The sequence below is a fragment of the Podarcis liolepis genome (genome assembly GCF_965112155.1).
Source record: "Podarcis liolepis genome assembly, chromosome: 9".
Taxonomy (NCBI): domain Eukaryota; kingdom Metazoa; phylum Chordata; class Lepidosauria; order Squamata; family Lacertidae; genus Podarcis; species Podarcis liolepis.
Window position 1 is genome coordinate 69,774 of NC_139564.1, and position 23,279 is coordinate 93,052.

A 23,279-nucleotide genomic window follows, 5' to 3' on the forward strand; every position below is an offset into this window, starting at 1 on the left:
GAAGTGCCTAAAATGTTTGCATTTGTAATCTTCTGTTTCTGAAACCTTTCAGAGAATCCCATTGCCTGGCTCCTCTACCCAGGGAAGAGTTTTGTGTAACTCAGGACACTTGCATAGCCCTAGACAAACATGGTCTGGTTTGGCTCATCTACTTGTGCAGAGATGGGGCAATGTGCGCACACACCCTGCTCCCTCCTTACCCTGTTTCCTTTGGCTGGTTCCTCCTCCTTCAGGGCATTGCTTCTGCAGTTGGCTTGGCTGCATCTCGCCACCTTGATGAGGTTTTCAAAGCCTTGGAGAACTTCAGCAACGCTTATTCCACCCATGAAACATCTACAGAAAGCAGCAGCCAGGTATTATTTCAGAAAAGTAGTACATTGCCAGGGCATCGGGGAGGGGAGAGGCTCATGGTATTGTATTTTCCTCTCCTTTTTATATTATTCAACAACAAAATATTTTGTTGAAATTAAACAATTTTTATTCCCAAGTATAAATATGGAAGTTATGAGTTTCTCTTGGACATGGCTATGTTGTACTTCTGCGAAAACTAGCCTACCGGTTACAGTATGAGCCTACTGCTCGTGACACAGCCAAAGTCTGGTGTTCTCATTGGTTCTCAGGGAGGGTGAGGCGACTTCTGCATTGTCTCCCATTAGTTGCATGGGGCAAAAGTGCTTGATTACCATTGGGTCCTCCTTGCTGCTGGCTGTGGCTTCCCAAACTCCTTGCTCTGCTCCACTCGGTTTGGCAATGTCTCTCTGTGTCGCAATGACTCCAGAACATATGAGACTGCCTTAAGCAAGTGTGGCAAGTCCTGTAATGGAGGCTTTGCGTAGTCCCTCCTGGTGACCTCTGGCTCATCATGGGCCCAAGGCTGGACAGAGAAGGCAAGATCCTTGGCCTTTCCCAGAGTGCCTGCAGGATGCATTAGACACACAAGGCAGCTGCCCTCACCACCCTGAATTCAGCACTGTGCTGATTCATGTCATTCTCCACTCCCACCTCCGCCTGCAGTCAGAGAGGCTGCTGCAGAACTTTCCACAGTCTCACCAGGGAGGCCTCTGACCTCGTTCTCCACTAAGCGGGCACTAAGGAGCCACCTCTGTCTGCAGGGATTCCAGGAATCTTGTCTTCTCAAAAAAGAAAGTCAAACTCTCTGCTGCTTGAGTGAAGGGAAGGACCTTTGGGGGAATGATAGAAGGAGGGTAATCCCATTGACTCTGGCTTCCCTGTACTGCTGGACAGGATCCTGGCAAGACTGACTGTCTCCCCCTCCCCCAGGACTTCAAGTGGAACACCCTTCTGCTCTGCTATGGGCAGGTGGCCCTGGGAATCAAAGATGAAGTTCTCCCGAGAGTGGACCTGATTCTCTCCAAATTGATTGAGTATTGCACCAACAGCCCAATGGTATGGTGGCCATTTTTGCCTTTACGATAAAGAGAATGGTGTTATGCACTCTGTATCAACAAATTGCTGTATTTCGGATGTTTTAAATGTCTTCAGGTTATGGTTTTTAATTCTATATCAATGATGTGTTTTCTGACCTGGGAAAGGCGGGATTTATTTTATTTCATAACTTTTCTATAGCAATTAGAATAATAGAATTGTAGAGTTGGAAGGGATCCTGAGGGTCCTCTAGTCCACCTGCTGCTATGCAGGCACCTCAACGAACGTGTCCCTGAGAGATGACCATCCAACCTCTGCTTAAAGGAGATTTATATAGGTATATAAAAAAGAGTGCCTTGGAAGCCAAGATCAAGTTTTGGAGCAAGTACTCTTTGGTGAGAGAAACCCAGCAGAAATTTAAAATCACAACATATGCAAAAAAGTAATGTGTGGAAGTGTAGGCTCTTAGACCTTTAAAACACCCTCTTCTATATTGCTCCTCTCTTCCCTTAGCATAGTAAGAGACCACATGTTTAGTAGGTTAAAAAGGATATTTTTACAAACTTTTCAAAGGTCAGGTTCATGTGCTTTCCCACTCAGCAGTTAGAAAACACAGGCAGTACAGCTTAGGTTCCAGAGTAGTGAATGTTTCTAAATTATTTGTGCAGACACACTAAGGTAACTTGTTTCAACTACATGTTCTGAGCTTGGAGCAACCAGCTCATAGCTCCTTACTGGTAAGGTTCACAATATTGATCAGTCTGACTCGGCATATATAAGGCAGCTTTTTAAGTTCCTAAAACCAAAAATCCAGTAAGAGCAAAATCAACCACTAAACAGCTGCACAGAGATATGCAGACTTTAATCTCAACAGCAAGGGCAGGTCTGGGTCTGCTTCCAGAAGTGTGGAAGAGAACCAGGTTCATGGAGATGCCAGAGCTTGGGGAATCTGGCAGCATGCAAACCAGGTGACACTTGCTGCAGGGCCTCCTTGGTGGAGCTTAAATCTCAGGAGAAGGCTGTGGCATGGGGGGAGGAGGCATGGGCAGAAATAAGAGGGTCCCCTGACCTTGAGGGATCTGTGGGTAGAAACCAGCATCTTGAACTGGGTCTGGAAAACAGATCAACCTCCAGGGGAGCTGCTACCAGTTAAATACCTTTGGAGTCAGAACTAGCAGTTGCCATAGCAGGTTCAGTGCAAGGAAGTGTAACATAATGCCCATTGAAGCAAAAAATGTGTTTTTAATGTTGTACACCGCCCTGGGACCGTTTGATAAAGGGTGGTATATAAATTGTAGTAGTAGTAATACATCAATAGGGATTGAGCTGACTGCTGGCTAGGGCTCTGGGTGGGTTGAGGGGAAAGTTCAAAGGAAACACTGGCTCCATGCTCAGCAGCTGAGGTGCCAGACATTATTCTGGTGAGACGTTGAAGCTGCACCTCATTGCCTCCCCTTTTGTTCATTCACCAGTTCAACCTGGGCACTTTCCCCCAAATTCTGAGCAGCTCCTCGTTTGATTTTCACTGCCACAAATAACTGGCTGCATCAGCCACAAACATGGCCTCTACATTACTCGCACTGGATCTTTTCAAATGAAGAACGTATTTTCTTGTTCCCTTTATTTCAACAGGTCTTTTAGGGCTTTCAGACAATAGTTAATTTTACTTGGTTAACTACATGAATTGGAAATCCTGATGCCAGATAGCAATGTGTATGCTACAAAAGGCATCACCTTAAAAGAGACTTTATTCATTTATATATTGCTCTTCCTTCTCAAGGGGCCTGGCATGGGACACAACATCCAAGGTACATCCAAAGCCAGCAATTACACCTCTAAAAAATGCATGAGAAGCAGCATAACAAACCAGCATAACAAGAGAACAGCTGAATCCCAGAGCCAATTTATGACCCAAACACTTGAGCAGGTTTAAATGTGCTTTCAACTGGTATCCAAATAATAGCAGACATACATGCCAAAGAACCGACAATGAAGGCCTCTCTTGAAAGGGTGCTTGCTATTTGCACTTCTTCAAAAGAAGTTGTACTAAATGCTCCATTAAAATATCTGTGCCCTGGTTAAAAGGGGGGAGAACTTTTTACCTGATCAAAAGTTGTTTAAATAGCTTAATTGGTTGTTTGAACTTTGCAAACTGTGCACTTATTCTATAGAACAGGCACATCCAACAGGTGGATCGTGATCTACTAGTAGATCACTGGCTCCTCCCACAGAAGCTCAACAACTATAAGCTGAACCACCACCACCACCCCAAAAAATGGGGGTAGATCACTGCCAGATTTTAATTCAGAAAGTAGATCACAGCCTCTTGAGAGCTGGCCACCCCTGCTAGAGAATATCTTGCCTACAAAAGAGGCTTACCTAAGGGTTCAGCATTGTCTGATAATGAGTGTCTGTTTTTTGCTCTGGGTTTGGGTTTAGACCATAAGCCTGAAGAAAACCTTTTTGATTGCGGTGCTGATGTTCCTTGAGGCCGTTTCTGCAACAGGAAAAGCACACAGCCTTCGAGTGTACATGAAATCCCCCCTTGTGGAATGCCTGATAGTAAGTCAGCTGCACACTCCGTACCCAGAAACCTGTAGTAAGTGAACAGACTAATCTGGTTGCTTCTCTAGACTTGCTACACCTATAAGCTGGTGGTCTGAGGAAGCATCCTCCCTGATCATCGCAGTGGTGGGTCCTCACCAAGTCTCTGCCCAGTGCCTGGCCACTGATCCAGAGACAGTTTGGGGCAGCACACAACCCAAACCCATAAAGTTCACTGGGCTGATTTGGGTCAGCTCTGTCCAGCTCACAGGTTGTTTGTTGCAAGTGATCAAGAGAAGTCACAGTGCTACTCCGTTCTGCCATGGTAAGACCCCACCAGGAGTCCCCGGTCCACATCTGGGTGCCACAACTCAGGAAGGATATTGACAAGCTAGAACATGTTCAGAGGAGGGTGACCAAGATGATCAAGGGTCAGGAAACCAAACCTTATGAATAATGGTTGAGGGAGTTGAGTGTGTTTAGCCTGAAAAAGAGAAGACAGAAGTGACAAGATAGCCGCCTTCAAATATCTCAAGGGCTGTCACATGGAAGAGGGATTTGGGGTGTTTTCTGCTGCTCCAGAGGACAGGACCCAAACCAATGGATTCAAGTTATAAGAAAGGAGATTCTGAATAAACAGTAGGAAGAACTTTATGACAGGGAATGGACCACCTTGGGAGGTGGTGGACTCTCCTCCATCTCCCTAAAGTTCATTTACAGTATAATGCAATGCAAATTTATGAATAGGTTTTTCGCTTGCATGAGCTCCCTGAGGTTACCTTCTGCTTCCATTAGCTATCAGCCTTCATTTGTCCGTAGCTGAGAGGGCTCATGCTTCCATATTGCCTACTCAAGATCTGTGTAACTTGCCCACTCCTGCCTTCATGGGACCAAAGTCCTGAGGAGGTCATCAACCCCACATTTACAGAGGAATCTGGGTGTAATGTTTAGTCCATATTGTTGCATGAAACCCTAATCTCTGAACAGTGAGAGATTCTAGAGGTTCCAGGTGCTTACCCGGGATTTGGCTTCCTTGGAATGAGGAACAGCAGAGTCTGGGGTGTCTGTAGGATATTTGGTTTATTTACACATATATACAACCTGAGCCTACAATGGACAGGTTTGCAGCATCAGCACTCCCAAAGGTCTAGCTTCTCCCATAGGCGCAACAACTTTGGATCCAAAGCAGAAATGAGCCATGTTCTCTGACTCCTTTCTACAGCTGTCACAGGTTTGCCACAGCCTTGGATCCTAGCAGAAATCAGGCATGGCTCTGACTTTCTGCCTTCCCAGCCTGCTGCCTTGCTTCACATAACTCAACACCCAACTCTGGCCTCATTCTTTTAACTAGCAGTGAGTTGAGGGAAGGGGGCTCACCCATTTGTCTTCTGGCACAGAGCCACTTCCCTTGTTACCTTAGTGGCCCATACATAGAGGGACATTACCTCACCAAGAAGCTAGCCTGGCTGTGGCAGGAATTGAATCTGTGCTGGATCCAGGAATTAGAAGGGGGCTCACACATACAGCCTCCCCCCTCCCCAACTAATTCCCAGGGGAATTAGATACTTGGTTTTCCACCAAATCAATGTCCTCCCAAGTGGCACCATGAAGCACCTGCCAAGGCCCTGCCCAGCTCCATGATTAATATTTATTTTACATTGAGGGTGGGGTTGTTTGGTGGAGGGACTGCCTGCCCAGAAGCTGGCCTCTTGAGGTGGCAGAGCAGTTCTGGGTCTGCCTGCCAGGGTGCCTGCCATGCTCAGTGACACCACACACTGTGTCCCTGCAATGACTGACAGGTGCTGATTGAGAGAGAGCCCATCCATGCCCTGACGGACAGCGTGCGCCAAGATGCCATGTACATCGTGACACAACTCAGGTAGGGGCAAAACGATGCTGGGGGGGGGGTAAAATTCAGAGCTGCTCCCCTGACTGAGAGTGGAAAGGGGGGTGTGCTGAGTGGGTCCTGGCCGAGACAGTAGCCCAAGCAGCCTCTGCCTGGGCTCAGGCAGAGGGGAGGGGCCCCTGGCAACCTCGGAGGGAAGATGCTGGAGATCAAGCCTTCTACATGCCAGGCACGTGTCCTCAGAGCTGAGGGGTTCCCTCCCTTGCTACCATCCTTGACTGCAGCTGCAGGGTGCTTAGGAGCCCCAAGGTGCCTTTGTCGGACTGATGTGGACGTGAATCGAAGGATGTGACTCAATCGACTTGAGCACAACCATCATTTCACCATTTGCTGCCGCAGATTAATCTCAGGTGTGTTTCTTTTTCCTCAGCAAACTGAAGCCTCCCCTTGAGGCAGAGAAGAAGACCAGTCTCCTCTGTGCCTCCTTCCAAAGCATGTTTTGCTTGGCCCCCTTGGAGCTCCTGGAAGGGCAAATTGCGGCAGATGAGCAGGCAGCCAGCGTCAAAGTGAGCCCTTCCCTTTGCCGTCTCACTTGCATTGCAACATAGTTTCCGGATGAGAACTGCCCTGGAATTTACAATGAGCAGATGAGAGATCTGGCAAATCCCAACCAACTGTGCATGCAAATTTATGTGCGTCTGTTTGCATGCCTCCACTTCCCATTGGCTGCTGCCATTGCATTCCCAGGGCTGAGCATGGTGCTCTTCTGGCAGTCATGCCCCAGGTGCTTATGGGGTGCGCCCCCCAGGCTCTGCCTTGCCTGGCCTCTTTGACGGATACTGCAGCTCCTTGAGCTGCCTGGCTTTTCACCCTGGTGGGTTTTGACCATGTGCTACCTTGGGGTGGTTTTGTGATGTTTTTGTACTGGTCGGCTTATTTTCTCTTTGTACCAATTGCTTTTAGCTGCATTTTACTGTTTAAAACTTGTCAGTACAGTAGTTGTCTGGCAGTGGCCACCAGCCAAATGGATGAAAGTGCTTGTGCTGAAGGAGCAGATCTCTCCCCACACAGGAAAGGGGCCCTCTGACAGCACCCTCTGGATGCGGCCCTGGCAGCATCTTGGCTGCATTTTGGAACTTGTCATTTGGATCAATCTTCATTTCAAGGGCTCCTCATGGGTGCAGGACAGGAAACATGGGGAGCTGTGCTGCCCCACTGCATCTCCCCCCTCACGCCCGCCCATCGGCCACCAACACCAGAGCACACGAAACTGCTCCAGGCTCCGTCAGTGAATTGAGAAGCTCCTTCTCTGTGCAGAATGGTCTCGATATGGCTGCTTTGTGGGTGGCATGGAGCTGCAGTGTGCTTATTGGGTGGGGAGAGGCCTGCTCCAGCTCTCTCGCCCTCCGTAGTCAAAGAGCTGGCAGAAAGGAGCCAACACCCAGGCGCCCCTTACCTTTTCCTCCTCTACTCTGGCTAGTCCAGGCAGAGAAATGACTTCTTGGGATAATGACCCGGCCCCAACCCCATGTGGCAAGGGGGGTGGGTGTCAGCCAGGCTGTTTTATCTCTCTGGTGTGAGACTCCAGGCTCCTGAGGCTTATACAAGGCTTGTGTTTCCTTTTGGAAATGAGGCACAGCAAAGTCTATGGCGTCTTTATGATTTGTTGTTGTTGTTTAGTCATTTAGTCGTGTCCGACTCTTCGTAACCCCCTGGACCAGAGCACGCCAGGCACTCCTGTCTTCCACTGCCTCCCTCATGCTGGTAGCTTCGAGAACACTGTCCCACCATCTCGTCCTCTGTCGTCCCCTTCTCCTTGTGCCCTCCATCTTTCCCAACATCAGGGTCTTTTTCAGGGAGTCTTCTCTTCTCATGAGGTGGCCAAAGTCTTGGAGCCTCAGCTTCAGGATCTGTCCTTCCAGTAAGCACTCAGGGCTGATTTCCTTCAGAATGGATTGGTTTGATCTTCTTGCAGTCCATGGGACTCTCAAGAGTCTCCTCCAGCACTATAATACATACATACATACATACATACATACATACTGGGACAACCATAGCTTTAACTATACAGACCTTTGTTGGCAAGGTGATGTCTCTGCTTTTTAAGATGCTGTCTAGGTTTATCATTGCTTTTCTCCCAAGAAGCAGGCGTCTTTTAATTTCGTGACTACTGTCACCATCTGCAGTGATTATGGAACCCAACCAAGAAAGTAAAATCTCTTACTGCCTCCATTTCTTCCCCTTCTATCTTTATGATATATGGTTCATTTACCCATGTACACAACCTGAGCTCCAGAGGTCTTGCTTCTCCAGTAGGCGCAATAGCTTTGGATCCAAAACAGAAATCAGCCCTGCTCTCTGACTCCTTCCTACAGTTGTCACAGGCTTTGTCAGCACATCACAACTCTGGCCTTATGTCCCCTGCTAACTACCGTATTTTTTGCACCATAACACTCACTTTTTTCCTCCTAAAAAGTAAGGGGAAATGTCTGTGCGTGTTATGGAGGGAATGCCTACGGGTGGCATGCCTACGGCTTTTCCTCCTCTAAAAACTACGTGCGTGTTATGGTCGGGTGCGTGTTATAGAGCGAAAAATACGGTACCTCTCTAGGCTTTGTTTCCTGAATGACCCACACTCAGGAAGCGATGACCAATTTGGCCTGGCTTGTATTGTTAACATAACCACTTTATCCAGGGGTTCAGTGCCTGGAACAGTTTAACCCCCCCCAGCCTGTTTCATTCTGTTATTGTATCCAGGGATTTAGGATGTCTTGCACCCCACAAACTCTTAGTAAGGGGTAGGTAGGTAGGTAGATCACACAGAGAGAGAAACAGCTCCCATGCCTCTTTTCTGTTGGGCTGTGCAAGGTTAATGGCAGCTGCCTCTTTCTGCTCCAGGGGCTCTACTTCCAGACCATCAGCAGCTTTGAAGAAATGTTGCAGGCCCTGCTGCTGGAAAACCGAAGCCCAAGTGAGCTGGAGCACATGATGGAGGTATGGCTGAATGCAAAGGAATGCAACGGTGGCGAGGCAAGCAGCATGATCCTTTGCGTGCTCATCAGCATGGGAGCTGGTGCCAGAGCCCCTCACCTGCCCACCTCCCTGGGCAACAATGCTGTGGGTGTGCAGCTAGAGAGGGGGCAGCGGAAGGAGCTCTGGTGCCTTTGCCAAGTGCTAGCACCTCTCCTAGTTCTCAGGCTCTCTCCACTTAGGCCACACATCACAGGATGCCAAGCAGATCTCTGAAGGGGGGCAGGGGGTGTTCAGAGACATGTTTAGTGACATAAATCATTTGTTTTCTAAGATGCAGAGGTGACTGCTAATATGCTAACAGGAACAAACACACACCCAATTATTGGTCCTGCTAATTCTGCAAAATCTGACGGAAGAGAAGCGCTGTCTGCAACCTTCAACTTCAGTCCCAGACTTCAGCCAGGACACATTTCCTGAGTTTCCCCTTTGTCTTCCAGCTCATGGAGCCCTGGATGAAGGCAAAAGTCAACCATGTGCGAGAGAATGCTGTGGAGACAGCCATGAAGCTCTTGAAATTCGTCGCTACACATTTCCACTCAGACGTAAGTAGCAGCAAAGTCTCCTTGGGCCCAGAATAGGCCTCTCTTCCTCATGTGCTCCTGGCCAGAAGCCCAGCAGGGACAGCCCTGGGGCAGCTGAGCCCCCTCCTCATTGCCCCCTTTGTCCACATATGGCACGGTGCCCCCTGGAGCCCATCACAGCGCCTGGCAGAGAGGGGCAGAGGAAACCTTGGCTCCCTAGGGAGGAAAACAGGCCCAGGATGGTGCTGAACTGTTTGCTCCGGCCCTGCGTGGCCTGAGGACTCTTCTGCCCCTCTTCAGTGGGGAATTGCAGAAGATGTTTCCGCAGCGGTGGCTGCAGCATCCAGACAAACTTCCACCACTTTGGGTGTTCTGGAGAGCTAGCCCTCTTGCACGACCAGGACCGGACTTTTCTGTGGTGGCTCCCCAACTGTGGAATGCTCCTCCCCAGAGGCTCACCTGGCAACATCATTGCATGTCTTTACATATCCTCTTTACCCAGGCCTTCGCCATTAAGCAATCTATGGCCTGTTACATGTGGGTGGGTGCTATTATGATTATTTTATTATCATGCTGTGTATTATTATGCTCCGTATTATTATTTTTTATTATGCTGTGTAAATTCTTAATATTGTACAATGCCCTGGGATCTTTGGATAAAGGGTGGTTTATAATTTGAATTAATAATAATAAGATGATGGTGATGGTGAAGATGATGATATGATGATGACTCAGGGCGTTGGGAGGATCCATGAAGGCCTCTTTGGACTCTGCATGGGTTTGTGGAGGGGGGAGGTCAATGCTCCCCTCAAGCAGACACACTCAGACTCCCCTGGCATTTCTCCTGAGCACGCATGGCATTGATCCTGCCCAAGCTGCTTCCAGACATGTGTCCTGTGGTGGTTGGGTAGCCGCAGTGGGCATCCCAGTCCATGCACAACAGCAGACAGCACCACCTTGAAGCCCGGAGGGCGCCTTGCCAGCAGCTCCTTCCCTTCCCTTCTGTAAATCAGTTCTCAGGGGAATTCTGCAAGTTGGCTCATCTGACAGCTGTCCTGATTGCTCTGTGCAATGATCCGGTGCAGCGTATCAGTTCTTTTGCAGTGCAAGGAGTCAGTTGCCTCTATGAGGTCCTGCTGCGTCGGCAAGGTAAGACATGGGGGATCTGCTGCCCCCACCACATCTTTTTAGCTGTGCTTCCTGAACTGCAGGGGGCTGGGCTCGATTGCCCTTGGCATTGCTCCCAATGCTACAATTCTGTGATTCTTTCCTGCTGTGCCCAGATAGTGAGTGAGCCAGAGGCCACAGTTGCCCATCGCACCTGCAGGGGGTGAGGGGGTGTCAGCCGTGTCAGACTGATTTCTTAAAGGCCATCATTTGGGTCCAGTCCACATTTACATTGGTGTTTAGGGCACTAAATGACTCAGGCCCCAAATACCTGGAAGGCTGCCTCCTTCCGAGATGTTGCGTGGAGGGCGCCCTCTTGGTAGCTCCTCCACCTGCAGAAGCTGGAGGTTTGGCCTGGGAGAGGGTGTTCTGTTGTGGAACTCCCTCCCCGCAAGGGGTGCCTGCCTGGCATCTTCAATATGCAACTTCTGGCAAATGCTGAAGTCGCTGCTGCCCAGAGTGGTCTCTTCCTTTTCCCTCTGTTCCTTCAACAGCGCTGAAGAAGAGCAAGCAGAAGAGGATGAGGTGGTCAGTGAGGAGGCACTCGAGGTCCCAGGAAGAGGATGGCTTTTCTTTTCTGATTCCAGAGAGCAGCTGGCACATGGCCATGGTATGGTGACCAGTCCCCTGGCGCACAGAGGGACAGACAGCTCAGCCATGGCGGCTGGTTTCAGAATCCAGCTCTCCGTGTTACCCAGACAATTCCCCCGGCCCTAGCAAGTGTGTGTTGGGGCCTCTCAGGATGCATTGCCCCCTGCACAGCAGAGTAGGGACCGGGCACAGACACACAAACCCATGCCACCCCCTGTGGAGCCATGAGAGAGGGTCATGGTGGTGACAGCAGGGGTGCAAAGCCAGCATTAAAGACCACAAAAAATGTTGGACAAATGTTGGAGGAGGGAGGGCCCAACGCCACAAGCCAGGTTCAGGTGGTGCCCTGCACCTCACTCTCAGCAATGGAAACGGCCTCACGAGGTCCCAAGTGCCCCCCACAGGCTCCAGACCCCTGGGCCTCTGTGCATGGGCTCCAACTGAACCCCATGCCAGCCCCACCCCAATGGCATGGATCCCTGCTGGTGATGTGGGGAGAGGGGCCTGGCACTTGCCTGCAGCCAACAAAAACCATCATTTTGTCCCTGTGAGGGTCAGGGTGGGGGTTCACGTGGAGCAGCTGATGGGCAGGCACCTCCAGCTTTTCTGGACTGTGATCTCTGATATAATAATACTCCAGCCTGGCCAAAATTTGCCCAGAACAAGAAGGTTCTGCTTGGTCCCTCTGACCATGTGGACCATCACCCAGCATCTCCCACCAGTCATGGACCTGTGCAACACCAAAATTCGGCTCCCCACACCACTTCTTGCCTTTCATTCTCCTGCAGCACCCCCAAGGCTCTTCACCCAGCGGCTGTGCTCCCCTAAATCCACCTCTTCTCCCACAGCCTCATACCTGCAGAGCAGCCATACTTCTCTCACTGCCTTCCCAAGGGGATGTAGATCTAGGCTTTTAAGAAGGGAACAATTATGCGTTTTTTATGGGATGTTTAAAATGAGAGCAAAGGGTGGCAAGGAAAAGGCGTCCACCATGAGCTGTTTGCTCCTGAAAGAAGGCCCCAAAGAGGCTGCCTTTATGCCAGGCTGGGCATTGTGGTCCCTCAGGCTCACTGTGGTCTGCCCTGCGATCTTCCATTTGCTACTCCCTGGTCCTCTCACCTGGAGATGCTGCTGGGGTTGAACCCAGGAGGCTTCCAGAGCAGGAAGGGTTCCTGGTGGGTCCGGACCACCATTTTACCTTTTACTCTCCCCCTGCTCTTTGCAGCACTGTGAGGACCACCTGTTCCCGTCTCAGCTGACAAACTTCCTGCTCTCCGTTCTGGATAATCTGAGAGGCTCCAACGCTGAGCTGCTGAAGGCTGCAGAGGAAGTGCTCAATGCCATTCTGAAGAACCACGCAATGAAGGTGGAAAGGGTGATTATGACTATCATTATAGATTTCTTTATACCCCACCTTTTCCCCTGATGAGACTCAAGGCAGCTTGCAGATAAAACCAAGAACAGCTAAAAATATAGAAAAATCAGTCATCAGAATGCAGAACACTGATAGAAGTAAAACTCTGTGCATATATAAAGTCTTTTAAAACCATGCAAGTAATTACAATAAAAGCAGCATGGCACCAGCCCTTTCATGAAAGCAGTCAGTCCCCCAAAGCCTGTTGGAACAAGAAGGTCTCCAGCTGCTGGCAGAAGCACAACAAGGAGGGAGCCAGTCTGGCTTCTCTGGGGAGGGAGTTCCAAAATTGCCTGGGAGCCGCAACCACCAAGAAGGCCCTGTCCTGCCTCCCCACCAAGCATGCCAGGGAGGGTGGTGGGACCGAGAGAAGGACCTCCCCTGGAGACCTCAGCGCTCAGGCAGGTTTGCGTGAGGGGATTCCCCTTTTCAGATAGCCTGGAGCTAATGGTCAGAAGAGTCCCTCAGCCTGGGAGCCTCTGCTCCACCCTGCTGGCTCAGTGACTCCAACCGAGGAGCTGCCTTCCCTTTGCAAATGATGAACCCCACTGAGACACAAAAGCCAAAAACGGAGTGTGTGTGTTGAGGTCCCACATAAACCGAAGAGCATCTCTGGCGCTGGCCAGAACAAGGAGCCTTGGCCTGACTCCCAAGGGGCACCTGGGTTTGGGCTCTGCTGGGCCGCCTTCAGCGCTTCTCTTCTCCCAGGTAAAAGACATCGTTGCTGCCATCTACCTGTGTCTGCAGCAGCGCCAGCACTCCTGCTGGACCCGGAAGGTGGTGCTGAGGGCCTTGGCCTTCATGGTCCCTTACCACATGGAGGAGGTGATGCGGAGCTGCCTGTCCTTCTCAATACCTGTCAACAGGTAGGCTGCTTGATTCTCTGGGTAACCGTGGCTAGGCTGCCCCCCACAGCCATGCTCTGCTCCCAGGGGAAGCCGCTGACTGATCCTGCATCCCGCGGGGCTGACTTCACAGGCACGCCAACGAGCTCTGGACAGTGATGGCTTCTGGCCCCCAGGTGGCCATCCAAGTCCTGCAGCTCCTGCTGAAGCACCTTCAGGTCAAGGATCCCCTGGAGAGCAACGAAGAAAGTGCCACCATGTCTCTGGCTGTGAGTAACGGGGCCTGGCCTGGCCGTGTCCCACTGACTGGCGGGTGGGAAGCTGGTCTTCTCCAGGCAGAGGGCCCCTCCCTCTCTCTTGGGTGTGAGCACTGGCCCTTGGAGACAGGCGACAGTGGCGTGAATGGCCTTGAGGGGACATGGCATGTTCCAGAAGAATCAGCTGCTGGGTGCAGAGGCCCAGTGAGGACAAGTGCCTGGCGCTCCTCTTCTTCAGGCCATGAACGTCATCTACGAGACCTTCCACATCCCAGGATACCGCAAGGCCTTGGCAGAGATGCACCTGCAGTTGTTCATCCCCTTGCTCAAGCAGGTCCTGTATGTGACGCAGCTGGACTTGCCCGACTCTGTGAAAGTCAGGCAGGAAATCCTCCTCAGAGAAAACACCAGCGCCCTCAGCTTCCAGAGGTACCTGACAGGATCCGCAAGGGAGCCTTGGCCAGGCTGGTCCCCAGCAGGAAGCGGTGTGCGTCTGTTGTGGGGGGGGCAAGGAGGGTCCTGCCCTGCAGCAGGAAGAACTGGGGGGGGTGCAGGCAGGGGGGCCTGTGTGGTGCAGTATGACAGGAGGCCCTTCTGGCTGCTCCATGGAGGCAGGAAAGAGCTGGTGCAACAAGCGGGTTGGGGCTCTTTGTGTGGAAAGAGGGAAGGAGGGGCCTTGGAGTCCACCTGCCTGTTCTCCGGTCGTTGCTAAATGCAGCGTCTCCTAGAAATCGGAAGAAGCCTCTTACTTTGGACTTGGGAGCCGCAGGCAGGAGTGGCACTGGTGGAGTTCACTGGTGCCTGGAGGAGGCTTCTGGCTCTCTTTTCCTGCCACGTTCTGCTCAGAAATGGGGCAGCAGAGCTGGCCCTCAAGACGTTTTGCTGCATGAGGTGAAGGGCAAGGTGGCACCTTCCCCCAAGGCACATACAGAAGCCCATTGGATTGGCAGGCGGATCTCACTCCAGTGCTGGTGAAAGGACAGCATCTCCCACGCACTTGAGGGCTGAAGGCTAGCATGGCAGCTACAGGGCAGGCGATGTGGCCCTCACAGCCCCCTCCCCTCAGCCCCTGCCGCCTGAGGCACCTGCCTCTCTGCCTCATCACAGAGCCAGCCCCAAGGCAGTATCTTGTGGGAGGAGAGTTTGGGGGAGTTCTGGGGAGATCTGACTCCTGGTGGTCCCTTGCAGAACTTCAGTAGAGATCATGAAGAACCTCTTCTCTGTGGCTGGAGACTGGGCCGTCTATGCCTGCATCGAGTTCCAGCAGGGATGGATGGTGCTGAGCACCCCGGATCGCTTCTTGCAAGGCACTCGCCTAATGGCCAGGTGAGGGGAAGCCCTTCCCAGGCCTCCTTCCTGGGGGGTGCAGGTCCCCCTCGTCTCCGCTGCCGTTGCTCCTCCTCCCCACTTTGGCCCTCCCCAGAGATCCTGCCTTCTCCACTTGTCGCCTGAGCAGGGCCATGACCGAGTGCGACAGCCCCCAGATCCCCGGCATCTTTGGGGAAGCGGCGCTCATCCTCAACAGCGAGGAGGACGAGATGAAAAAGATGACTGCGCTGGCTCTCGTCATCGAGGTGAGGCGGTGCCAGGGGGTCAGAGGGGCAGCTGCCAGCTGGATTCTTCCTCCCACCCCTCAGAAGCCCTGAGAGGTCAGGGCAAGCGGAGGGCTGGGGAAAGGGGTTTCTCACAAGGACGGCCCTGGAGCCCAGGGCAAGTCGGGGGGGGGGCTTCACTGAGTCGTATCTCGCCTCCTCTCAGGCTGCCTCTTGGCGTCTCTGTGGGAGGGGGTCCCATCAGGGCTTGGGGGTCCTTCCGCTCAGCCTTCCCTCCTGCCTCTCAGTTCCTCAAAAGCCCATCCGCTGTCAAGATGATGAACCGGTTCAGCCTCCGAGACCACCTGGAGGAAGGATCAGCAGCCGCCAACCCCGTCATCAAGGAGCTGTGCCTGAAGGGGCTTGGCAGCTTTGTCTTCCAGCCGGCAAAGGTGAGGGGGGCCCCCAGGAAGCGGCTGGAGCTTGGAGGGCCCCAGGGGCTGGAGAGCGGCCTCATGCTCTGCCCCCCACAACAGGGCTTCCATTTGGGCCTCTTGTGCTCAGCTCAGGTGAGGCTCCCTCTGGGACACAGCCTCCTGGAGGGAGGGAGGGAGGGAGGGAGCCTCTTCCAAGAGGGGGTGGCCAAGCAGGGGCCCTTTGCCCCTAACCCCCAGGCCAAAGGGCCGAAGGGAGATCCTGAACAAGCACCAGGGAGAAGGAGCAGCCAGTGTCCTGCCAGCCTTTTGCCAGCGCAGCTGCAGCAGACTCTGGGGGCATGGGGGGGTTCATCTTTTAGCCAGGAAAGCCCTCTCAGATGAGGAGTCAGCAGGACTCCCCCAAAAGCCTCCTCCGCTCCTCCAAAGCCTTTGCTTCCTGCATCACCCGGCCCCTGGTGGGTGGGGGTCTCCCTGCCTTCACTCACTCTCCTCCCCACCCGCATCTCGGTGCTCTGCCAAGGCAATAAATACTTCTGGTCAGGACAAAGCTGGGGTGGGAGAGGAAGCAGTTGGGAGGCTGCCTGAGCAAGCACCCCTCACAGATGTGGCTGGTCGGATGCTGAGCCCCCCCTCTCCCCCTCCTCCTCAGGTCAAGGTTCTCCGTGAGGAGCTGCCCACCCTGATTGGCTCCGTCTTCAGTGGCCGCGAACAAGACATCCTGCAGGGGCTGCAGGACATCATGACTGCCATCTACGAGATGGACGGCCAGGGGATCGGGCCCCTCTGCATGGACCTGGCCCTTAACGTGCGCTCCTTCTTCGAAGATGTGAGTGGGGGCGTTTGGGGAAGGAGGATGGTTGCAAAGGCGCAAGGCCCGACAGCCAGAGCCTCGAGGGTCAGCGTCAGCCATGAGGGCCCCTGGCCTCCAGGGAGGGGTGGGCCTGCCTCTTCTCCTCTGGCCACTGGTCTTTGCTGCTGCTTAGTCACCCAGTGGAGAGCAGAGAAGGGAGCCTGGAGGCAGAGACACTTTCCCCTGAGTGCCTGGACGGGTTCAAATCTTTTTGAGAAATGTTGTTTTCACTAATATCTTCATTTTTGTGCACACTTTTGCCCAAAGTATTCATTTTGAAAACATTGGTTGGAGAATTTCATCACATAATTTGAATATATGTGAACTTCAAAGGATGGTTCTGTTCTCACATTGCTTTAGAAAGTGTGGATTTGATTGATTTGGCTTCAGGTGCAAGCCAAAATGCATTTCTCTTCCGCCCCGATCCCAGTGGCCTCTGGTTAAACAGTGCTGGAGAAGGCACAGTGCCCCCAAGAGCTGGGGGGCGAGAAGCACCTGTCACCCAGTGCCCCCACCCCGACACACCTTCCTGCATCTCCACCCTGTGTTGCGCAGCTGTCCTGGCCCTGACCTGTGCGCCTTGGTGTTCCCCCTCCCAGGAGCGAGGCCCCGTCCGTGCAGCATCCATCTCCCTCTTTGGGCAGCTGGTGATGAAGGCCAAAGAAGCAGACAAGCCTCTCCTGAGGAAGGAAGTCCTCTACAGCCTCCTTTCGCTGCTGCTCCACCTGAAGGACCGAGACGGCACAGTGGCCATGGCAAGTAGCCTCAGTGCCCCCGAGGGCGGGAGCCCAGCCCTTTCCTCAGATCTGCAAGGCCAGCGCTCTGGGGCCAGGGACACCTCCTTTGCTTGCAGAAGATGCTTTGCCTGGCAGCATCTGCAGGGAAGGCTGAGCAAGACCCCTGCCTGGAGCCAGGAGAGCCATTGCTGCCAGTCAGTGTGGGCAGCACTGAGCTAGGCAGACTTGATGGTCTGACTCACTGAAAGGCAGCTTTTGGGAAACTGCTCCCCTTACATCGTGAGCAGTGGAGGACTGATTGACACTCGTCATTTAATAATGCATTATTAAAATGTGACACCAGAGGGCGATGCAGAGCAGCGAGCCTCTTGACAATGGGAAACTCCTTTTTTTAAAAAAAAATTATTAACATATAAAGCACATACATATACATTTACACAATACACATACACAACACACTACCTTATTTTCATAACATAAAACATATGGTACCTACATTACTCTATATACTACCTACCTATACTGTACATATCATACCTACACACCTCACAGACACCCACCAAGTGACTTGACTTCCAGCCATTCTTGTTACGCTACTTTATTTTTCCATCTAGCTTAAACGCATTTCATTATTTCTTTAATCTCTTCTTCTATCTTGACTTTACTCTCCTTTCACTCTAATCATTTTCTGGATTCACTCAATATCTGTCAGATATTCATGACAATGGGAAACTCCTATTAAGCTTTATAGAACGTTTTAATTTAAGACGTTTAGAGCATCAATGTAGATCCAGCTGGAATCTCCCTTTGAGGTCGAGGGGAAAGGGCACCGCTCCACAGGGCAGCCCCCACCCAGAGGGTCCCAGACTCTATCCCTGCTGCCTCCCAGCATGTTCTGCTAAGGCCACTACCTGAAACCTCGGAGAGAGCTGCTGGTCCGTGCGGACAGTCCTGGGCTGGTGACTTGGCCATGGTGAGCTGGCGCTCTTTCTTCCTAGCAGCTCTCCTGACCAAGCAGCCTGAATCTGGGCAGCCAACAGGGAGGGGAGCAGAGAGGGAAGGAGATGCCGCCTGCTGGCAAAGTGGGGGGAGCCGTCCTCTGAAGCATCTCTTTGGATCAAGTGCAGCTGCCTCTCCTCCTCCCTGGGTGACCCCCTGGCTTTCCCTCTGCTTGCAGAGCTGCAAATTGACCCTCCTGCACTGCGGGGTCTTCCTCGGGTGGGCCCACCTGAAGCTGATGTTCCGGAGCCTGGCCTGGGATGACGCCCGGAACTGCGTGGTGAATGTGTGGAAATACCTGGTCAGTGGGGCACCGAGTCTGAGGTTTGGTTTTTCAGAGATAGATACAAAATTATTGGCATTCATGTGTCTCCATGCCCCCATCTGGCCACATTTTTCTCATCCTCCATAATGACCCCCATCATGCTCAGCAGCCCCCTCTCAGCTTCCCAGCCTTTTTTATTTCCTCCCTGTCAATGTCTCTGAAGCTGCTCCCAGTGCGGCCGCATCCTTGAATTGGCCTCCAGAGCCCCAGTCTTCTGCTGCTGTGAGCAAAGGAGATGCACAGCTTTGGGGCTGGAGGGCAGCTGCTCTTTTTCTTGCAGAGGACAAACACAGGAGAGAAAAAGGATCCTTCCCTTCCCACAGGTGCTCCCACCCAGATAACAGGAGGTTTACAGATTAAGAGCTTGGCAAGCTGTGCTGTTGGGCATAGGAACCAATTCCTAGGGGCTGAGGGGTCTTCGCCCCCCCGAAACTATTTGAGGGGGCTGGGCCTTCCCAAAGTTAATGGGCATTGCCCTTCAAATGGTTTGGGTGCACCATGTCATGTGGTTGATTATGCAGGGCGGGACTTTCCTGCCCCCCCCATATTTTATTGAGGTTGGCACCCCTGCTATCAGATGTGGCTCTGCTGTAAATATCAGCCCGTCATTTATCTGTTTGATTTCCAAGCTGCCCCACTTCATTGATGAGAATAGGGCCTTCTCTGCAGTGGCTCCCCGTCTGTGGAATGCTCTCCCCAGGGAAGTTCGCCTGGTGCCTTCATTATACACCTTTAGGCTCCAGGCAAAAGTGTTCCTTTTTAACCAGGCCTTTGGTTGAATTGATTGACATCCTATGCCCTTTTAAATGTGGCTGTTTTTTGGAGGGGTGTTACTGGGTTGTTTTTATTTTACTTATATATATTGTGGTCTTTATGTTGATCTTTTATGTGAACTGCCCTGAGACCTCCGGGTATAGGGTGGTATATAAATTCTCATCATCATCATCCCAGGACACTTGGGCCAGGCAGGCAACTGGGAATGGGGAGCCTCTGGCCCCAGCAGGGGTGGGGAGTGAGGCCAAGTCAAGGACAAGCATCTCTGGCGCAGATTTTGGGACTGGTGGGGGGGGGGACCGCTGGCCCTCGAGATGCCGCTGAGCTACAGTTCCCATCCTCCCTGGCGCTGGCCACGTTTGGTGGGGCTGATGGGAGTTGTAGTTCAGCAGCATCTGCAGGGCCAGGGCTTCCCTTGTGTGATGCAGTAGGCCCAGCCCTGCCTCTCACCAGGGAGAGAAAAGAGCTGCTTGCTTGGGAGTCTCTGCTTCCCCATGCCCTGCAAATGGCCGGCCAGCCTCCCTAAAGGTTGCAGCACCAAGGGGCCACGTCCTGAAAAGGCCCTTGTTGTGTTTCCGCCTTGGTTGCGCTGCTTGCTTAAGGAGCAGCAAAGGCTTGTCGATAATCATTCTTTGTTAAATGTATATATCCCCCTTTGCCCGCGGATCAGAGGGCAGGTTAACCTGCCTGTAGGAACAGACTCAAAATTGAGGAGGAATCAAAGCAGCCTCCGCAACCCATGCCAGCCTTTTCTGTCTCTGCAGATGAGGAACCACCACGATGACATCCACGTTTTCATATCCCAGGCCTTGGGATACCTGCATCACCCCCAGGTGGAAATAAGTCATGCAGCCGCCCGATTCACAGGTGAGCAGAGAACAATGCTCCTCTCCCCTTCTGGGAAATAGGCCTACTCTGAGTTAGCACTTCTGCCAATGCAGCTGGATGCCCAAGGGCCCCCATAAACCTTCACTATTTGACATTATTTTGTGGCTGAAGAAAGGGAGCACAATGCGGTGTGCCGGACTCCCTGCAGGATGTGTGGCGATGCATCCCTGGGGGTGACAGCCCAGCCAGTAACAAGGAGCCCAGGAGATAGGCAGTGGGTGGGCTCTTGCCTTCACCCCCACGAGGGGGGGGGAGCAGAATCGGAGCCACCAGGAGCCTCAGGCCTCCTGACATTGCCTCACCTCCACCGACATGGCCTCCCCTCTTTCTGAGACCCCTTTCCCAGTGTTTATTGCCTCATCTGTGAATGAATAAGCCTTTGCATTTGAAATGGTGCCTTCAGACTTGGGTGCGGGTTTGGGCTTGTAGATCTCTCCGCTTGCAAACCAGCAGAGTCAAGCCCAAACCGCCTCGTGTTCCTCTTTGTGTAGGTCACACTCTCAACTACTACAGCTCTGAACTGTCAAAAAACCTTGAGCAGGAGGACATTGTCTACCTGAACAAAGGTAAGGGGGGAGGGGTGCCCTTCCGCTTTGCGCACTTTGGGGAGGAAGACCTTCTGGTGCAGACCCAGAGCTACAGAGGCAATGCCCGCCCCCTCCACCAGGCTTTAGGCGTCTTGCGGAGGCCTCTTTCTTGTGTGTCCAGCCTCTCCCTGACCCGTCAGATTTGACCCTGTTGTTCCTGCAGTCCAGCTTCTCTCTGCTTTTATAGTCATGTTTCACTGGTTGGTATGACGTTGTGTTTCTGCTTTATTATCTTTATCTTGTATTTTTTTCATGTGATTGAGGGACTTTTAAAAGTCAAACGACTTAGAAATGCCTTAGATATTGTTGGGCTCACAGCTCCCATCCTCTGGGCCAGAGCAGCATCTGATGCCCCCCACCCCGTCTCCAGGGGAAGGAAAGCCCCTGTAGCTGGTTTGGGGTTAGGCGGCCAGGGCTCTGCCTCCTGCCCCAAGAGCCAGGCGGGGCCACCACAGAACCCGAGTCCCTCTGGCCACCTCAGTAGCAGCTGAGAGTCAGGATGGGCCCCCTCAATGCCTAGCCCCATGGATCCGCTGTGAAAGCTCCACTGGAGGGAGGCAGTGGAGGATCAAGCAGCCTCTGCCTCCCTGTGCAACCCAGAGGCCACCGTGAGGGTTGTGGAAGGGGTTCTCCGGTGGCTGGTGCTGCTCCTGCTCCCAGGACTGTGTCCAGAGCGAGGGCTTCGTGAGGCTGACCCTCTCCATGGGTTTCTATAGGACTGCAATCCTAGCCGGGGTGAGCAACATCACCGTGACTGGTGGCGGCCAGGCCTTGTTGGAACCGCCTTGTGACCAGCACACCTGCTTTGCTCTAGTTTTCCAGGAGTTTGAGTCCAGCCCAGATCCCATCATGGTGCACTTTGCAAAAACGTACCGGGTGGTTTTGCAGAAGCTGTCAGTGAAGCGGAGGTGAGCTGTGAGGCAGGCGGGTGGGTGGGTGCCCTCGGGCGCCAAAGACACCTTGGCCAACAGAATGGGGAGTGTTCGGGGGAAAGTGGAGACGTTGGTGGTGCCAAGGGATGAGCAGGATGCGTAGTGGGGGTGCCTGTGCAAGGGAGCAAGGGGGGCAGAGGAATGGGTGCAAGGCCAGGGACACAAGGCCAGTGGAGGGAGGAGCGAGGCTGACCAGGGCCACAGGACCAGCCGTCCGCAAGTAGCCAGAGGATGGGAAAGGTGCCTGGAGAAGCAAAGACTGAAGTGCCATCTACCCTTCCTCCCCTCCAGGCTGTCAGGTGCTGGAGAGAAGAGCACTCCAGAGACCAAGGGCAGCTCTGCAGGTGAGACACAGCCAGCTCAGCTTCAGCAGCCTCTTCTGTGGGATTCCATCCCTCCTTGGCACAGTCACAGGCCTAGAAAGAACCCAGACTCACCCCTCCTTCCTCTATAACACCCCTGGTTGCTTCTTTGCAGGATAGTGACCACCAGGCACTTGGCGCTCTCCTCTGTCCCCTTTTCAAGAGGGCAAGAGGCTTCTGCGGAGTAGGTGGATCGGGCCCAGGCCCAAGTCCTGCTCTTCTCACCATCACCTTGGCGGGGGGGGGGGCGCTACTCCCTAATGAGGCAATGTGGGAGCGGCTGCCTGGCTGGGGGAAAGCTGAGCTGCTGTGTGGCTAGAGGTGCTGGGAAGTGGGCAGGCTGGGGTTAACCCCTTGGGTCTCCCTCACTCTCACACCCCAAAGGGAAACTGCTCAGCGAGTGTGACAGCAGAGCGCCCAGCCCAATGTTGCTGCCACCAGAATCGCCAACGCCACGCCCCCCACTGCTGGAAGGGACTGCATTTCTGGGCTTGGAAAGTCCCAGGAGAGCCAAGCGCAGCATCACCCAGCGAGGTATTGCTGGCGGGGGGGGGGGGGGGGGCGGGTTGGGGGCTGGCTCAGACATGCCTCAGCCTCCAGGGCAGGGAGGGCCAGAGGACAGTGTTCAAGTGGCCCTTGCTTGCTTTGGGTTCCAGTCTTCCTTACTCCTTCTCCCAGAACACAGGATGGTCAAGGGGACTCTTCATGCCAATGCTGCCCACTTTGCCCATTACAGGGAAGCAGCCCACCGAGTCCAGCCGAGGAGACCGAAGGCATTCAGCTGAGGCTCCGGCTGGGATCTCCACTCCTTCCAGAAGGACCGCCAGTGGTGGGAGGAAGCAGAGCCCTCAGCATGCAGGTGCCCACCTGAGCCAGGTGGATGGTCGACCATAAAGGTATTGCTTTAGGACAGTCTGTAGGCCACGTGTGCTGGGCCTTCCCTGGACTGATGACATTGGGGCACCTGTGGGCAAAGAGCACCCAAAGGAGCCATGCCACGTCAGAGCAGAATAATAATAATAATAATAATAATAATAATAATAATAATAATAATAATAATTTATTTATATCCCGCCCTCCCCAGCCGAAGCCGGGCTCAGAGCGGCTAACAACAGTAAAAATGATACAACATTCTAAAATAATTTCATTATAAAATCATAATGGCAACCATTGGGCTAGAGTTCTATGAGGATTGCCAAAGGAGGGGGTCAGGCTGTGTCCTGGCCAAAGGCCTGGTGGAACAGCTCCGTCT

The 23,279-nt window shown here is 52.9% G+C and overlaps 1 protein-coding gene across 1 annotated transcript in view; it reads left to right on the forward strand.

The window, feature by feature from the left end:
* The window catches only part of LOC310714797 (maestro heat-like repeat family member 5), a 65,485-nt gene that overhangs the window by 40,399 nt on the left and 1,807 nt on the right, over positions 1-23,279 (forward strand). The window contains exons 11-35 of the mRNA XM_083520447.1: positions 234-353; positions 1,282-1,407; positions 3,826-3,948; positions 5,730-5,809; positions 6,207-6,342; positions 8,675-8,770; positions 9,247-9,351; positions 10,344-10,479; positions 10,992-11,107; positions 12,314-12,463; positions 13,211-13,368; positions 13,481-13,616; positions 13,843-14,033; positions 14,793-14,930; positions 15,061-15,178; positions 15,445-15,588; positions 16,223-16,399; positions 17,023-17,178; positions 18,338-18,460; positions 20,023-20,125; positions 20,638-20,712; positions 21,548-21,641; positions 21,957-22,009; positions 22,412-22,561; positions 22,764-22,923. Of these exons, the coding sequence (XP_083376573.1) occupies positions 234-353; positions 1,282-1,407; positions 3,826-3,948; positions 5,730-5,809; positions 6,207-6,342; positions 8,675-8,770; positions 9,247-9,351; positions 10,344-10,479; positions 10,992-11,107; positions 12,314-12,463; positions 13,211-13,368; positions 13,481-13,616; positions 13,843-14,033; positions 14,793-14,930; positions 15,061-15,178; positions 15,445-15,588; positions 16,223-16,399; positions 17,023-17,178; positions 18,338-18,460; positions 20,023-20,125; positions 20,638-20,712; positions 21,548-21,641; positions 21,957-22,009; positions 22,412-22,561; positions 22,764-22,921 (3,162 nt within the window). The 3' untranslated portion in view covers positions 22,922-22,923. The remainder of the gene's footprint in view (positions 1-233; positions 354-1,281; positions 1,408-3,825; positions 3,949-5,729; positions 5,810-6,206; positions 6,343-8,674; positions 8,771-9,246; positions 9,352-10,343; positions 10,480-10,991; positions 11,108-12,313; positions 12,464-13,210; positions 13,369-13,480; positions 13,617-13,842; positions 14,034-14,792; positions 14,931-15,060; positions 15,179-15,444; positions 15,589-16,222; positions 16,400-17,022; positions 17,179-18,337; positions 18,461-20,022; positions 20,126-20,637; positions 20,713-21,547; positions 21,642-21,956; positions 22,010-22,411; positions 22,562-22,763; positions 22,924-23,279) is intronic.